The sequence below is a fragment of the Alexandromys fortis genome, unplaced genomic scaffold, assembly GCF_014885135.2.
Source record: "Alexandromys fortis isolate MF-2015 unplaced genomic scaffold, M_Fortis_MF-2015_v1.1 scaffold_40, whole genome shotgun sequence".
NCBI classification, from domain to species: domain Eukaryota; kingdom Metazoa; phylum Chordata; class Mammalia; order Rodentia; family Cricetidae; genus Alexandromys; species Alexandromys fortis.
In genome coordinates, this window is record NW_026067966.1 from 9344652 (window position 1) to 9363348 (window position 18697).

Consider the following 18697-nt stretch of genomic DNA (forward strand, 5'->3'; position numbering starts at 1 on the left):
AGGCAGCGGAGGTGGGGGAGCACCCATCATCCAAGAACAAAGAACGGGGCAGAGATCAATCACAGCACACAACAGAAGCACCTGGGGCTGCAGCCTGGCCTGTGCCCTAAACTGCACTGATCCCGTTTCCATGAACCACTTGAGTCTGTCACTGCGCCATTAACGTGTCCTCTGTATGTGTACTGAGGTATGGAAGGGAACTCCCTCTTACTGCCTTTATCAGAAAATGCTTTGTGATAATAAAAGCAATGGCAACTTTTAAACCATAATGAAGGCTAAATGTAGATATGTGTCTTAGCATTCCTTGAGAAGATTCCTCTTACTAAAGTTCTTATGATAATTCCAGGGATTAAACATATCTGGGTACAAACTTTCTAATAAAGCTTGATCAGAAGGGAATAGCTTACCAACGTCACTATTGCACATTCCGCCGTCAGCTGTGCAGCGCTAAAAAGTGTACGGACAAATCTGTAAATAAATTTGTGTTCAGGGTCATGCTTAAAGTACTCCTCTGGAACTTTCTCTCTCTGAAAAAAAAACAATATAAATATTGACTGAAGGACATTTTAAGTATTCTTAAGATAGCAGTCTTTACATTGTGCCCACATGTTCTTCAAGATAATGTCAATTGGGTACTACAGCTGCTTTTTAAGCATTTACCATGTATATTTGTATATATGTGTGTGGACAGGCACAGCCATGGGGTCAGACATGTCCTCAGGCTTGGCAGCAAGTGCTTTTACCTGCAGAGCCATTTTGTTGGCCTAGGTGGTTTGACTTAGTTTTTTTATTTCATTTTTTGTTGGTATGTTTGTTTTGAGGCAGGGTTCACTTTGTAGCCCTGGCTGTCTTGGAACTCACTATGTAGATCAGGCTGGCCTTGAATTTTAGAGGTCCACCTGCCTCTTCCTCCTGAGTTTGGAGACTGAAAAGTGTGCGTTCATCATGCCCAGTGACTTTCAGTTTTTTTAATATAAACATTGTGGATCTTACAGTCAATTGGCATGAGGACATTTCAGGCAATGACAGATCAAATATATAGTATCAGTTCCATAGAATATCAACAAGTGATACTGTAGGCATCTGAGACAAGGATTCTATGGTGTTGGCAGAAGAATGAAATCACCTAACACATATGATGTACCCACAGTTAAGCAATATATGGCTGTACCGTAATTATCCACATCCATTCATAATTTATTAAAAAGACACACAAGCATAAGCTCAAAAAATGTATACCCCTCTTTTTTCCTCCTTAACTTTTTCAATTCTTTTTATGCTGAAACTTTACTAATCCTAATAATATTTCACAAGGGTCATATCTGTCTACAATGAACTTTGAAAAAAAAATTTTTTTAAAAGTTTCCTGTAACTATAGGTTCTTAACACTGAATTGTCTATATAACTCTTAAATATCAAGAGTGGCCCACATATGCCTGAGGAAGTGATTTCTTAAGTTTTTATAGGCTGTTTGCTTTCTGATTGATTACTTTGGTTCTTTTTCAAGTCAGGGTCTTACTGTGTTGCACAGGCTATTCTCCAAATCACTGTCCTGCTGCCGCCTTCAAGGTATGGAGAATACAGGTATACCCAACCACACCAGGCTTATACCATTTTAACTGATTTAAAGTTTCCTAGTTTTCTTGAGAGATTGTACATATTTGTTGAATTGATTTACAAATATTTATACAGTTTGATGTTACTGAAGATGATCTGTTGAAAAGCTGGGTTTTCTGATATTTAGACAATCCAGTTTTTTTTCCCCCTTAGGTCACCACTTGACATAGCAGCAAGCCTGTTGTTCTCTATCACAGTCATGAAACAAGGCTCCTTACTCAATCTAGGAGCAACTTTCTCTTACTATCAATCGCAAAAACAAAAGACAAGCATGGAATAAACACAGCTCTAGGAAAGAAAAATACAACTTAAAAAACAAAGCAAACAGGTACTTACTGTGAGTGGATGTGATCTCTCATCAAAAATGTCCAGGGATCTATTTGCATCCCTATAAAGTTAAACAGGTAACACAGGCTGTTAGCGTCTTAGTTAGTAACTGTGAACGTAGGGGCTGAAATAGAAGCCCAGCCTTTAATAAAGCAACAGTTTACAATTCCTCCTGGATTCCATCTTCAAACCTCTTCCTATTCAGTTCTGCAGCATCTACACCAGTTAGTGGTGTCAACAACCAAATCAGTCAACAACTGACAACTTGGGTGAAGATGAATGGAGTTTAAGTTTCACAAGTTTCTGCCTCTCTTTAGCTCTCTGCATTATGTTTATTTTTAAATTATGCACATGCTTCTTTAAATAGTTAGGAATTAAAACTTAGATGCCCTTTTTATTTTAAAACATCACTTTTTCTTTTTTACTTAAAGGTTGAGCAGACAAATAGCCCACATATTTAAGCACTGCGTCTCTGCAGTTGTGGACTCATGAGGAGTCCCCCGAGCAGGAGGCACACGGCCCCGACTGTCCATCGTATTAGAGCACTGCCTGCTCCTCACTGCCGTGCGCTGTGCACACTCCTTGTTACCTTCTCCACTGCCACTGGACTTGTGTTTTATAATCCTGCTGCTGAGCTCTTCAGCCTTTGATGAAGCAGGAAACTAATGTCACTAACTCCTGACCCTTCTTTTTCACGCGCAGTGTTTGTGATTTGCCTGTGAACTCAACCAGCTCCTTATTACAGAATATCATTTTTATGAATAACCACAACTACTCTCAAAGATGGATGTAGTGGGCCTGTCACTTTGAGGAAAATATAATTTGTCATGATAAAATTCAAGCTGTCAAGCTTTTGGAAGACGAGATTGGGGACGTGTGCATTGTGATACATGCCTGACAGCTTTCCAGTGCTCACAAAGGTGATCATTACTGCCCTATGACAGGACATGCCATGGAACTATATACTAAAGATTCAAAGAGTGTAATATAACAGCTCACCGTGAAATATAAACTATTACCATGGAAGCATTCTGATGGAGCTTTAGTGTAGTACTAGAGAGTATCAGAAAAATCTAAAAGCTTTAAAAATAACTTCCTCTTAAATGTATGTGAATAAAGGACTGGCTTCTAGCTTCTTCAAAACAGATGAAAGGGAAGAGAGAAACATGAAAATATACTTGTCTTTCTACTAAGTTATACGTTAAAGAGATTTGTAAGAATGCAAATGATGTATCTTCTCTCAATATTTTGATGCAGAAAAAGTTTTTTTTTTTTTTTAAAAAATTATGTTAAGGTGGTTCTTTGCTGTGATTTTTGATTGTCACAATGGGAGTGGACAATTGTAACATGGTTAAACATCCTACAATGCATGCAGACATAACAAGAAATTGGTTTAAAAAATTAGTAGGATCAAGCTTGAAAAGTACTGTGCTTGTTACAATGTATGTTTTTAATTTTAATATATATAAACCAGCAAGTATCGATATAAGAAAACCATACTTTTTAGAACCTTCAATAACTAAGAGCTCTTAAAGGATCTTAAGAACAAGAAACTGTAATAAGAGATTCATATCAATATTTAATAAAAGCGCTCTACAGAGTCTGATACCCACATTCCATCTTAGTAGTATATTTGGTATTATGTGAGGTAATTAGGTACAATAGTAAGACAAGTTTTAAGAAGCTCACCTGTTCTTTATGTGGTAATATATTGCTAAGGTCACACTGTGGAAGGAAAGAAAAATTATTTGAAGTAATTCATTTTATCATTTTTAAGCAGGGCTGGCCTTCCCAGAAGCCCTGAAATCCATGAAGAACTCTTACACAACTGACAACATGCTGTGAGAAGGCATGCTAGTTGATTATGATCATGTGTACTCTGTCATCTGTCCTGTGCAAGGTGCACTATTTGTACACAGGTTTCAGTTCGTTATCCAGTTAGTCACCACAAATGATCAGCTCCCTACGGTGAGCAATGAAAAGCCCTGCATACGGGATAAGAGCGTTTAAGATCACCTCTGTGTGATTATTAGTAGATGCGGCTGAGTGCCGACAGTACAGCGCAGCAGCAGTAATGGCAGCTATTTCTAACGTCGCTGAAGTGAAATATCAATAGTAGACACACCCTCCAGACATGTATTACTCCTAAGCTTGCCACACATGATGGGAACTAGGGAACAGAGTTTTTTTTTTTTTTCCATCTGCCCTTACCAGCTAAAACAAAACTCGAAATATTTGAGGGAAGGCAAATCTGAATTTTAGAAGTAGTTATATATATTTTAAATTTAAAAATTTGGATTTTGTAACATTACTGACATCGAAGATGGATACTTCTACAGTGCTTCCGGTTTACCCTCAGACTGATTTTAAAATCACACACAAAATTGGCTCCGAGAAGGACCACTAAGATTTTAGATTTACATGACAGCTCACACAACAACCACGTTTACAGAAAAGGGAGAACTGATGCAGCTAAGGCCCCCCGAGCAGACGGCCACAGTCCTGTATTCTCATTAAGCAGTGGCTCCCACGCTGCCTCCCACTGCAGTCCGAGCAATTGGCACAGGGCACGACTTGGGCATCAACATTACTTCTCAGGTTCCCAGGGTGATTGCCAAGGGGCTATGGTTAAGGTCAAAGGACCTGCCTGGACACTTTTTGACAGTGCAATTAGTACCTCACATGCATCTCCCTCCTTAAAGATGCCTGAAAGGGACTAGGAATTGAGGGAAAGGCAAATTGACGAAAATGCATGTGCTCACAGACATGTATTTTTCTTTTCTTAAAGACAAGGTCTCATGTAGCCGAGGCTGGCCCTTAACTTGCTATGTAGCTGAGGATGAGCTGGAACTCCTGAATCCTGCCACCTCAGCCTCCCAATTGCTGGGATATGAGCTGCCAAGTTCATTTGCAGGCATGTATACGGGAAAAAGTTGTGAGTCAAAATGGTTTCTTAATCTCCTTGAAAGCCATACATTATTGCCTATAATAAAACACTTTTCAAAATCTTTCCTAAAAGTCAATTTGCTCTAATTTTCTTGGTTGACTTCATATGTAAATGACTCCATTTTTAGAATTTAATTAAAGAAGACAAATTAAAACTATCCTTCAAAAGTAGCTTCCAAAAACTTATTAGATTACATCGAGTTGGGGGAGGGGCATGGAGCCGATTAGTTTGACAGCACTGCTGTTTGAAAATATGTACTGAATTATATATGTACTGAATTATATATAGAAGCTGCAGAATCATTTGAATTCGAAGTGATCTCAGGACTCTAATGAAACTTCAATCATCCTTTTGCTCACAGACTGAGTTTTTTGCAAATACCAACACACTCAGTCTTTACTTAACAGAAGACTGAGAAGTGGGGCTTGGTTTTGCTAACACACAATTTAATCTCAACGCTGTGGTGAGTATAAAAGGAGAGGCACATGATGATGAAGAAGAACTTGCAGCTTTTAAATGAAGAAATTACTGACAATTGGCCAAAACGAATTTAAAATGCTAGTACATTAGAAACAAAATTAGGTTTATAAGTTGATTACTATTTGAGACTAAGGGGTAAAGTTAGGGAAAAAGGCACAACACCCTAAACAAGCATTTCCCAAACTACATTTAATTAAAAAAAAATCAAAATTTAACAACATACCCAAGAAACACTGCCTGGAAAACTCCAATGCAATGGGAGAAGCTCTGCATTTTGGGGGGGGGGGGGTTACTGTATCAATCTGAACTCATCTTAGGGTATTCCATGGTATTTTCAACTATAACCTATACATGAGGCTGCCGTGTCCTGTGTCCCACGGCAGAGGCACCCACAGCTGCAGACTTCCCTGGGACTTCTCACTACCGGGCTCCCCTTTCCACCATGCAGTTTGAATACAACGGAGGCTGAAACTTGACATTTAGTCCCTTAAAAGTCAGTATCTAATGACCCCCATTTCTTGGAACGGGGTGCTTAATAGATAAGCAAATGACTGAAATCACCAAAAATGGCTGGGATGCTTTTAGCAGAGGGGTCTGTTGCTCAGCGCTGGGCAGCCTAGTTGTACTCACCATTTTATTGTGGTTCTAAGGTTAGGCTGGCTGACTGTGCTGTCATCTAGAAATATTGTTGAGCATGAGCTATACTTTTTAGTAAGGTGCCCTGGAGATACCTGAAGGGGAAGGGAAATAGAAGAGAATGTCACAGTAAGTTAAACCTATAAAATGTGCTCTTTTTCCTTGGTTAAAAGGTCAAATGATAAAGCATTAATGTATTTTTACAGTCTATGAACTGGCTGGTGTAGCAGCATGTGTGGCTCTGCAGGGAAACCACTGGAGGCTTTTAATGTCCCCAGATCACGTTTGGGGAATGGGCTGTAAAATGCAGCTCTTGGTATGATACCTATAAAACCAAACCTGTGAAGTACCTATTATCAATTTCCTTTATAAGTGGTACAAAAAGTTTTAAGTAAGATTTCAGTGTTTTTTCTTAAACAAAAGGCAGCTTCTACTTCTATACTATCACTTTAATAAAATACAATGCCTTCAAGAGCATCATCATACTATAGTAAATACAAGATGAACACTAAGTATCTTTGTGGCTGAAAGTGTTCTGAAGTCAGAGTTGGTGTGCCGGGCTGCTCACCTGCCAACAAGCCAGGGGCCACAACTTTCTCTAAGCCCACTCCCTTAAGCGTTAGCATTTCCTCACATCTGAGAACAGAAGGCTTCATGTCATGTGCAAGCACAGTGCCTGCCACCTGGTACTTAAACGCAAACTCAAGTGTGATTCTCCCCTAGCCGTTTAGCACACACCACAGCACCTTCCTGCGGACTCTCCCCTAGCCGTTTAGCACACATCACAGCACCTTCCTGCTGCAGACGCCATTGTCCCCCTCTTTGTCTTTGAACCCCACCTACCTTCTAGCACATCTCTGCCAACAGCCACACCACAGAAAGTGTCTATTTGGGTACCCTAAACTGCCTGAGGATATCCCCCTCATACAAATCTAAGCCTCTCCAGAGAAGGACTCTCAATACCCCTACCACCAAGTGCTGAGCACACAATCTTAACAGCTTATGGTAAAAATATTTGAAGAATTATTAGTTAAGAATTATAGTGCTGGAGCTGTAAGCTTAAGGCCCTGGGTTCAACTCTAGAACTGAAAAATTAACTATAAATTGGGAGATGAATCTTACCAGAGACATAAACTAGTGAAGAACTATCTACAGTGTCACTGGGAAGAAGACGACTCTTTGAGCCCTCTCAACAGTCTTTAAAACACTTTAGAAGTATCCATTCATTTGCAAGAATACAGCCATATCAGACAATGGAACAGCCTAAAGTATGTTAGACCCATATAGTCCATGGTCAAAGAGTGTCACTGAATGAAGATCAACAGCAACATTCTTTAAAACAGAATACCAAAAACTTAACATTCTTAGAAAACAGCAAAAAAACACTAATTCAGATGCGCCTTCCTTTACTCCTGTAATTAATGATTCCTACCATACTATCACTTTGCCCATCAGTACTTTCTCATAGACACATGGAAAACGGGGCAGGCAAAAGACACAGTTGAAAGAACAGAACATAGAAAACTACTAGAAGCTCACAATCAGTAATACCCACATGGTAGATAAAACGGGTTGTTTCTTTCTAAAAACACTTGCTCCATATCAAAATGCCCCAGGTGTTGTTTTTGAAAAGTACTATTTTAAAGACTTTTTTCAAGCTAGAAGTGTTTTTCTTTCTTTTATTTCTTTTCAAGATTTTAAAAATTATATATACAGTGTTCTGCCTGCAGGCTAGAAGAGGGCACCAGATCTCATTATAGATGTTTGTGAGCCACCATATGAATGCTGGGAACTGAACTCAGGACCTCTGGAAGAGCAGCCTGTGCTCTGAACCTGAGCCATCTCTCCAGCCTGCCAGAAGTGTTTCAATTATATCTAAAGCTGTGATGTTTCTTAAGCTATTCAGCTACTATGTGCACTTTTATTACCTGTGTGTTAAAGTACATACTTTTATAAGCCCAAAAGGTAAATACAACATGAAAAAGGAAACTGATTTTCATTGAAAGCTTTTATTCCAATGGAAGATACCTTTTAGGGTCACTATTATAGGCTGAAGATCTCAAATCAAAATTCCTTGGGACAGAAAATACTGTGTGTTGACTAGTGTTTTTTTTGTGAACTTGATACAAGCTAGAGTCGTTTTGGAAGAGGAAGCCTCAATTGAAAACCATCCCCATTAGACTGGCCTATTGGCAAACCTGCGGTGCATTTTCTTAATTGATGATTGATGATAAAGGGCCTGGCTCACTGTGGGTGGTGCCACATCCAGGCTGACAGTCCTGTGTGCTATAAGAAAGCAGACTAAGCAAGCCATGGAGAGCTAGCAAGTAAGTAGCACTTCTCCATAGCTTCCTACAACACTTCCTGCCCCATTCCTGCCCTGAAGTACCTTCCATGATGATGGGCAAAACAATCCCTTTCCTTCCCAGATTGCTTTTAGTCATAGTATTTCATCACAGCAAAAGAAACCCGAACTAAGATAGTGGGTTTTGGAAGACTGACACACATGTACGTAAATATGTAGTATGCAATCACACACGTGTGTACACATATATACATATGTATGTATGAATTTCCTGCGGATGGGACCCAAGTCTGTGCTCCTCTCACACACAAGCAGTCTAAAGGTAACTTTGTCAGTTTTTGCTCTTTGCCTGCTACTTCATCTCATGAGGTCAGCTGTGGAATTTTCCACTTGAGGTTGGCACTCAAAACGTTTCAGATTTCAAATAAGGAAGTGCAACTTGTATTAAGGAATAACAGCATATACATGGTAACAATTAATTTTGACAAAAAACTTAGACGGGAATAAAAATGAAGTCAAAATAAAATATAGACCTTCTGGTGATGCTTCACCCATCCGCCTCCATATACATGGTTTCTCATCATGCATGTATACTGGCTTGTCTTTGGAATACTAAAACATTTCATTAGATTCAGTCTAATCCTACTCTCTCAGGGGCTCACTTAGCAAATCAGCAACTTACTGGCTAGAAACACCAAACACTGCCCCCATCAGGTCAGACTCTGAACTCCGGATAAAGACAGACTCCTCTATTCAACTCAGAGCAGCCACTTCTGCTCCCCGCTGCTGCCCTCTTCAGGACACACTCCCAGTTCCGACCAATACACAGCAGGGGACATAGCACTCCTGTCCAGATAGTCAAACTTTTCCTTCTGGGAACTAGACAATAGCAGAAGTAAATCTCTGAGCAATGCCTGTAACATCACTGTGAAGGGAACTTTGTCTTGATGGTGACTGGAAACTTAATAATTGTAGTTACTACTTTTGCTGGCTTATAACTGCCATAAGCTACACTAATAAATCTAAGCCTACAAAATATTTTTTTAAAAAAAAAAAGCAGCAAAAAGCACTACTAATAGGTGGTTCCTAAAATAGAGACAAAGAACAACTCTATCATTATTCAGTCAGCACATGTATGCATGTGCACATATGCATGCAGGATAAAAAAGGAAAAAAAATCAGGCATGTCTCTGTATGATAACCATGTTATGTAACTGTGAGTAAGTAAAATAAAAATGGTATTAAGTCAGACTTCCCTAGGTAAATTCATTATCTGCGAGGAGACTGTAGAAAATGTACAGAAAGTCTACACTAACAGCACTGCATACCCACTGTATCACTGAAGGCGCAATTCAAAACCAATTTCTTAAGTTTCAAACTATTTACTTACATGGTTTAAATGGTTGCTCTTCCTCTTTTCACGCACTAAGAATAAAAAAAATTAACTGATCAATTCTGATACAAATGCCACAGAAAAATAAAAGTAGCTGTTACTTATCTGATGGACTACCAACATGCAAAGTCAGATAAAATTCAATTCTACTTAAAAAAATAGTTCTAACAAAATAAATTTGTCAAAATAAACTGCATAAAGTATATTGAAAAACTAAATTTTATTTTTAACCTAGTAGACAATGTAGTAGGCACAAACAAGAATTTTCATATACAAAAGAAAATGACAAACTACATTAGGGCAGGTGAGAGATTCGGCTAATAGAAACATCTGTCATACATCCAGCACTAAGCCTACCTGAAAGAGCGTTTCAAAAGAGTGTGCTACACTAACCGAGCAGGACATCTACGGCACACACTCCAGAAAGAGCCTTGGCCACACCATTTCCCCAGTCTCCTCTGTGAACACTAGACTGTACTCTTAAGACACATACTCCTTCCCACTAATGGGGGGCAGGTACAGCTAAAAATTTTATTTTATTATTATTTTTTTTTTTTTTAGGGTTTTTTCTGTGTTGCCCTGGCTGTCCTGGAACTCACAGAGATCCGCCTGTCTCTACCTCCTGAGTGCTGGGACTAAAGGTGTGCACTGCCACCTCTCAGTTAAGAGAGCTTCCACATGTGCACAGAGAGATACGGCACCACTAACCAGAATCAATAGTTCAAGACAGGCAGACTCGACAAGCTATGAAAAGCAGGCCTGCAGCACCACCCTCTTCTTAACACGGGCTGCATACTTGCATCATTCCCAGTATTACCGTAGGATCCTCACTTCTCACAGTCAACAGTGGGAGGAGGTTAACCAAACATTACAGAAAATAGTCTGGAAGAATTCCACAGTTCAGACTCTCAACCTAAAGCAAGCAAGATAGAAAATTCACATACCAGCAAACCTTCTAGGAAACATTAGGACATGTTTGCTTTAAGTTCTGCTGCAACAAGACAAAGAGGTTTTAAATAGCCTGAAATTTTTGAGTCACATAAATCTGGGTGTGACACAGGCTTACAGAAGTGTGGCACTATATGAAATGGGTCAAAATGACCATATATAACACATTTGTTTTGGCATTACACCTAAAAATCTAACAGAACCCTAAACTGTGTCATTTGTCTTTAAAACACACTACTGGATTAAGGAAGAGAAGGAAAGAGGCAGACAGACGTAAATCCACACCACTTCTAAATCACGTGTCTGCACTGCAACAAGGTGGGAGTGTGTCTACAAAATCCGCAGGCCGTCCCTGAAAGAGTGATGTCAGAGCAAAGCATATCGTCACATATCAAATATAAGTACATTAAGAGTTTAAGTCAGTGTATAAATTCCAAGAAATATTTCCAATAATGCATCATACTGAACAGAAATGGTTTTCAGGCCTTCCTCAGTGGGGAAAAGTGTCTTACCATCTGTCTGAGATTTGCTGAGGAAAATTGTGCTTGCCCTGGGGTGGTCAGAAGGATTTGATTCCAAAGCTAAATCTACAGAAGGAAAGAGAAAGACATGATTATTTGTCTCAGAAGAAGCGAAGGTGGTTTTGAAAATCATGATTAACACTTCTAACTTTGAGGAGAAGGGTTTTCAGACATGAACATGAGAAAATAAAAGCAATAACAAAAATTCTATAGAAAACTGCAGAATCTCTCTCCATGTGAAAACTACTATGTCCTAGACTCTTTAAATGTATTCCTAAGTAACCTCATGAAACTTTAATAGAATCATATACATACATATATATATATATATATACATATCCCTCCTACTTATCTAACATATGTGCTGATGTTACTAAAAGTTTCCAAACTAGCCTCAAGTCAACTTACTGTCAGACACAGCTCAATATATCAAATATGCGACAACAAAGACATCAGGTTTTTAAAAACATTCTTTAACCACTTGATGAATTCTAATTTCATCAGACAAGAGAACTTGTTTAGTTAGCTGTTTATGTGGAAGCAAGCCATCATGCAGATGTAAGGCTGCATAAAAATCAATGGCCTAACCCACCTAACTTTCATGGATACAAACTGATTTTTAACTTTTGGCCTCAATCTCTTAGGCTGCACTCACTCACTTCTTGTTGCAACCTACCTTGGGAGCAAGATGAGATCATCTATTTAACCAAGGCCACAAGACAGACAGACTTCTCTCTCTCCTCTCTCTCCTCTCTCTCTCCTCTCTCTCTCTCTCTCTCTCTCTCTCTCTCTCTCTCTCTGTTTCTAGGTGTGTGTGTGTGTTTGCTTTCTGTTTTTCAAGACAGGGTTTTTCTGTGTAGCCCTGGATGTCCCGGGACTCTCTCTGTAGACCAGGCTGTCCTTGAATTCGCAGAGATCCACCTGCCTCTGCCTCCCAAGTGCTGGTACTAAAGACATGCACTACCACTGCCCAGCAGAAGACAGATTCTAAACTAACCATAATGAACACTTTGCCATCACAGGGAATCAGGAAAGTTGTAATGAGAAAGGAAAAAACTATGGCATTTCTGAGCAATGCTCATCTCAAGCCACTTAACCGGTCTTGTCAGAAACTGGAACAGGATCGGGGCAGAGAAATGGTATGACAACACTTCCTGAGTCTTGCCAGCCAACATTCTACTCTTGAAAAAGGGGTTTAGTGGTGAATCACAGTGTACCTACTACATCCTTGGCTTGTACAGAATACACACTTTAACAGTCAGCTCCACTGGGCTGGAAAGTTGGCTCAGCAGTTAGCATACTGTTCTTTGGGGGATCCAAGTTCCATTTCTAGCACCCACATGACGTGGCTCACAACCGCCTATCACTCTAGCTCCAGGGGACCCAATGCTCTCTTCTGGCCTCCTTGGGCACGTGCACTTTTCACACACCCCAAGAACAAAACCTAACTCTAATAGCCCTACTCAACCAGCACTACTGTCTAGCTCGGCATTTCACAAATACATACACTTAGAACCACCTTCCTTCCTCCAAGCAACAAGCACGGAGTCCTGCATAAACGTAATTCAGGACGTCCTTGTGGAACAGGAATTTGAATCGCCTACTGTATTTTATTTTTAAGTTATTTACTTAGAGATAATATCGCACATTGTAGTTTGAGCTGGCTTGAACTCTTGGATCTTTCTGCCTGCCTCAGGTTCAAGAGGGCTAAGATTAAAGGCGTGTAGCAGCTGAAGAGAATTATTCTAAAGGATCCCCCTCAAAATTACTTGTAAGATTTTCTGACATCTTTAAGTGTGAAACAAAGTTCGCTACGTGGAAAACAAAGCCATGTGTGCATGAAGTGACAGGCAGAGATCTAAGCTGGTCTAATCTAAAGCTTGTTTCTAAAGCGACAGAGGACGACCTCCTCCTAAAAATCAAACATATTGCCATTTGAATTAAAATGTAGCTTGCAGATCACACTATTAAAAATAGCTTTTGAAATAGCTATATCATGTAGCAGTCTCTGTGTCACAATAAAAGTTCTTTATAAAATTTCAGTAGATAGGGCTGAAGTCATATATAGCTCAGTCAGTACAGTGTTTCCCTGGGTTTGATCCCCAGATCTGGAAAAAAAAAAAAAAAGAAAATCTAAGGAATTTCATGAGTACAAGAAAATTAAGTATGAAATCAAAGAAGACTGTTTAAAACATGCATGTAAATAGAGTGGCTAGAGAGATGACTCAGCAGTTAAGAGCATTTGTTCTTGTAAAAGACCTTAATTTGGTTCCCAGCATTCTGTTGGGCAGCTCACAATGGCCTGTAACAACAACTTCGGGACATTTAACACTCTTTTATGGCCTCCTGGGATACACATATGTGCACACACACACACACACACAGACATACACTCAGGTACACATACATTCACATAAAATACATTTTTAAAAAAGCCAAATGATAATGTACAATTTTGGACCTAAAGACAAAATCTAAGGTTGTGATAAAATCAAGAACATGTCTTGGAGAGAAGGTTTTGGAGTGGGTACATGTCCCAGGGATGGCCAGTCTATCACAACTCTCAAGACAAATGTGCTGTAGGGCATTAGCTAGTTAGGAGACGCAGTGATTTCCGGGAGGAAAGCCTTTTCAGCAGAGATGAACCAAAACCCATTCTGAGACCACAGAATTCACAGGTCAAGCGAAACTTAGTTTAGTTCCCTCTGAACTCCTTGTGAGTACACACTGATTTTGAGATAGATTTCCACTGATGCATAATAATAAATAACAGTTAATCAGTATTATGGATCACATTAAAATGAGATGGATAAAAGTCTTCCTTAGCAACAGAAATTAGCAGAAGCTAAAATAACGCTTCATTAAAAAAAAACTACCAATAGATATACTCACAATAATGAACTTTCAGCTATGTTTCTTGTAGATTTTTACAAAAAGTTAAAAACAGTGTAGCTCAGTGCTTAGATACCTGCCCCTGGGTACTGAACCACAAGAAAACAAAACCTCTTATCAGTTCTAAACAACACAAAATCTCTTTTCAGCTCACAACTTGTGTTGTATTAAAGAAAATCACTCCCACCCTCAAAGTATTTATTGTTGAATAATGTATAATGATACAGCAAGTATTATTCCCATTCTAGCTTAGCCAGTCCAGTATCGGGGATTTAGACACAAAATTCTGTCTTTATGAGTACACAGTACTTTTTTTTTTTTTTAGTACACTGTATTTTTAAATAATGCTGCTTATCTCTTTAAGAAAGACCTTCAAATGTGGGCTCATAGTTGGGTAATTTTCATGGCTGCAATATACAACATGATACAGCTTTCCAAAGAAGTGAAGGCACAGGCTGAGGTGTATGAGGTAACTAGCAATTATGTCAGTTCTCACTGCTCTCTTAGTTTTAGACACTTAAAAAGATTCCTGACGTTTGTGAATGAGGAACGTTACTGTGACTCTAGCTTGCATATATTTGGTTACAGGTTGGCCACTCTCCCATAGTTAAAATATTTTCACATTGATCAGCTTTTAAAAAATCACTTATATAAAGCCTATAGGAATTATATACACCAGGGTTTCAATGCCAATTTGCTTAGCGTTTTGAGAAAATACAGATGTTATGTAGCTACCATAGTTTTCCATGTCCTAGGTACTTTCCACTTACTATAATCATCACATGCTGCTATTTTATACAGAATGGAAATAAGCCAGTAGACAGTGGCCCTATACACAAACTATATTATTTCTGTACTCCCTTAACTCTTCCCTGGAGCCCATGGAGACACTGGTGAGTCATACTACTCAACTCACTGTGTACCAGAGGCAAAATAACCAACTCCAGACCAAAGCATTAGGATCCATAAACACACGTTCTGCACACACACTTGGATTTAGGAAAATGAGAACACACCAATTACCATGTATCTTCTACGTAAGCAGAGCTGGTGAGACAGCTCAGCTGATAAAGGTGCTCAATGAACAAGGATGAGGACCAGAGTGTGAGCCCCAGCACTCATGGACAGTCAGCACCTAACACTGCATCTGTGGTTCCAGAAATAGAGAGGTAGAGAGAGACAGGCAGACCCTGGATGTCTTAAATAGGTGGAGCAGGAATGAGCAGGAGCACCCTTTCCCCGACTGTCACATATGAACATGTAATACACACACATAACGGACACATCTTTCACAAAGAAACCTCTAAGAATGCTCTCAACTAGGACAAATAAGTCAAGACAAGGATTATGATTCAAATTATGATTATGATAAAATTATGATTAAGATCCACCATTTTTGAATTATCAGTTAAAGTTGCGATTCAGTTTGAAACCAATGGTAGGTAAACTGCTTTTCCTCCAGACCAAGAATCTATACCTTGTATGATCCACCTTAATCACCTATCAAAAATACTAAAAAAATCCACTCAACTTAGAATAACTAAATGTAGTGCTGAAAGCTAAAATATTAACATTACACAATCATAATCCATCACAAAATTTCCTTATCAAAATACTAAAGAAGGCAATGACCAAGACATTGGCAGATAGAAACAGCACATTTCAGGTGTGGGGGAAGTTGATTCCAACATAGCAATTTCAATGTATCACAGTTAAACAGAGTATGTCAGCAGTTCCTGGGTACCCGTCTAAAGACAGTCTACTTACTGACATGCCCCATCACCCCTTAACATGCATGTGCTGTACTAGTTTTGTGGTTTTGAACACAAACATTACAAAATTCACAACTGCACTGTCAGATGACTCTATCAGAGTCTACACTTTACATGGTTTACCTCAGCGGAGGGTCCTCAATCTAGAGGTCACTGCTGCCCAGCTTCCCTAGCCTCCAATGAACCATTCCACTTCTGCGCCTGCCCCTCCACCAGCTCTCAGTATTTGCCTGCCCTAAATCTCAATCTATGTTTTAATGGCTGTGATCATTCATATATTGAAACTTTTTTCCTTAGTCTATTTCTTGAGAGGATTTTATTTACTTAAACTTTGAAGATCATTTCTAGGTTACACAATTACTACCTTCACTTCATCGTATGTTCCTCAACATTACTGCTGGAACATCAAAGCTCAACAGCCTCAAAAGAAAACAGAAGACAGATGACATCCAAAGAAGCCCATTTTGAGTCCTCTTCTCTAAGTTCTAGGCTGATATGTTACACAACTGGAATCACATTCCTGATTGAACATTTCTTACTTGTCAAAACCTTAGCATACTCGATTTATATTTCCTAGAAGCCGTCTTCTCACCTGTAAACCAGCTACAATTCCTGTACTAATTCAAAACCCTGAGAGGATAAAATGAAGTGCACAGGACACACACAACACATTACAAAGTCTTCACACCCACAGAAGCAAACAAGTAAATGTTGCCATTTCGTTGGAAAATCTATATCAAAGTAATTCTTAGGCAAATACGTATGTGCTTTGGCCAACACCAGACAATAGGGCATATACATCATTACACAAGATCAAGAACTCCAGTGTTTTTATAATTGAATATATATTTTCCCTGCTGTTCTCCATACATCACTCCCAATCCCTTTCATGAAATCTACCCTGAAGATGGCTCTAAACAAATCCCTGATTTATTTTATGGTCCTGTAGGTCCATGCTTACTTTTATAGATACAACTGCATAACCATGTAGATATGCCAGTTTATATTACCTGCCTCTTACAGCATATGAATTGCTGCCTATCATCCTAATGAAAATAATACAGCAAGAACTTTGAAAATATGTTGTCTCACATGACGGTATACACATCTTTAGCATAAATTCCTTAAAGCAGGGTTTCTAGGTTAAATGAACTAGCAATGTTGTTAGATTATTGCCAAATTCCCCTTCATGGAATCAAATCATTCTGCATTTAAAACAGCAATATATGAATATAACTTTCCTTATACCCTCACCAATATTTGTCGAGTTTTCGGGTTTCCCCATCCCCCAAAGGAGGAGCTGCAGTTTTCACTCCATTTCTCTCATGTGTGAAGTGTAAGGATCACCTGTACTTCTTCTGTCACTTGTCCATTCATCTTTGTTACTTTTTTATTATTTACTTCATTGCCTTTAGCCAGCCTAGTTTATTCCCTAGGCAATAATGCTTTTTTTGTTCAAGTCACCACTGGTTTTCCCTAAATTACTGCCAGACTCCCAGCTGGTCTCTTGCATACATCATAGTGCATTCAAAGTGCACAAAGCCACTAATCTGATCTTTTTCACAAAGAACTTGTTTCCCTGTGTATAATTCTCCAGTGGTTTCCCAATACAACCCAAGTTCACATTGTTGTCAAGGCCAACTTGGCATATAAAGGCCTAATCCACCATCTTTCTTTGGGCATCCCAGTCTCTCTACTGTGTCTCTTCCTTTCTGTCATCTACAGACACCAAGTTTGGTCCCATATAAAAAGCTCTCAAGGGACCTGTCCTACAGGGAACTCTCCCCTCACCCTCTATTGTTTCCTTTCCCTTTTAGCAAAGTTCACACATTACGTCATCTTTCATCACCTCAGTGTGAAACTGTCCCTCTCCCAATCACTGCTCTCTCTGATTTTCTTCCTAGCTCACTAATGGCTATTCCCAGCTGTCTCAGAGTTAGGAGGGACTTCCTTTTCTACCACTGCCTAGCCATTCAAGGTGCTCAATACACACGTTTCAGGGTGCTCAAACCAGCCGGGCATCTTTCACTTTCTTCTATTTCTAGACTCCTCGGTTTGTCATCTGAGATCAGCATTACTGACAGACCTCTCAGAGCAGCAGCTATTCAGAAATAAAGACATGAGATAGTTTACTAAGAATCATAAATCTAATCAGAGAGTTAATGACTAATAAAAAATCAGTGTTACCATCAAACTGTCTGGCATAAGAACTAAATGCCTTTAACACCAATGACACATCATAAGGCACTAAATTGTAAGACTAAATATACCACCTGAATTCTATCCAGAGGTAGAACACACCAATCATCAAAATCTGTTTTTATCTTATGAGAGTAGGCATAATTTCACTATGAAAGATGTCTAACCAAATGAGACTGGTGTATCTGATACTACAGCTATTCAATGGTATACTAAGAAGTTAATAAAAAAACATGCCATAGGGCACTGTGCACTGTCTTCCTGGAGCATGCTCTGGGGATGAAGCATTATTCCGGGGACAGGAAGCACCACACACAATCTCAGTTTTATAAAGGAAAATGTTTTATTTACAGGCATATGGAAGGTTCAAGAAGATGCAACACCAAAATATTGATAAAAATGGCTTATCTGTGTTTTCTATAGCTCTTACAAATGATGTGGGAGTGATTTCTTAATAATAAAGAAACTGCCTCGGCCCTCATAGGACAGAAAATTAGGTAGGCGGAGTAGACAGAAGAGAATGCTGGGAAAAACAAGCTTAGTAGAGGAGTCGCCATGATTCTCCCGCTCCAGACAGACGCAGGTTAAGATCCTCCCTGGTAAGCCAGCTTGTGGGCTACACAGAATATTAGAAATGGGTTAGAACAATATGTAAGAGCT

The 18697-nt window shown here is 39.2% G+C and overlaps 1 protein-coding gene across 2 annotated transcripts in view; it reads right to left on the reverse strand.

The window, feature by feature from the left end:
- The window catches only part of Ccnyl1 (cyclin Y like 1), a 33628-nt gene that overhangs the window by 8743 nt on the left and 6188 nt on the right, over window positions 1-18697 (reverse strand). Inside the window, exons 2-7 of one of the 2 annotated variants that reach the window (XM_050154181.1) lie at window positions 11166-11240; window positions 9703-9737; window positions 6002-6102; window positions 3634-3669; window positions 1954-2005; window positions 408-527 (exon numbers count right to left, since the gene is read on the reverse strand). In XM_050154181.1, the coding sequence (XP_050010138.1) occupies window positions 408-527; window positions 1954-2005; window positions 3634-3669; window positions 6002-6102; window positions 9703-9737; window positions 11166-11240 (419 nt within the window). The remainder of the gene's footprint in view (window positions 1-407; window positions 528-1953; window positions 2006-3633; window positions 3670-6001; window positions 6103-9702; window positions 9738-11165; window positions 11241-18697) is intronic. The other variant, XM_050154183.1, reaches the window with a different exon arrangement.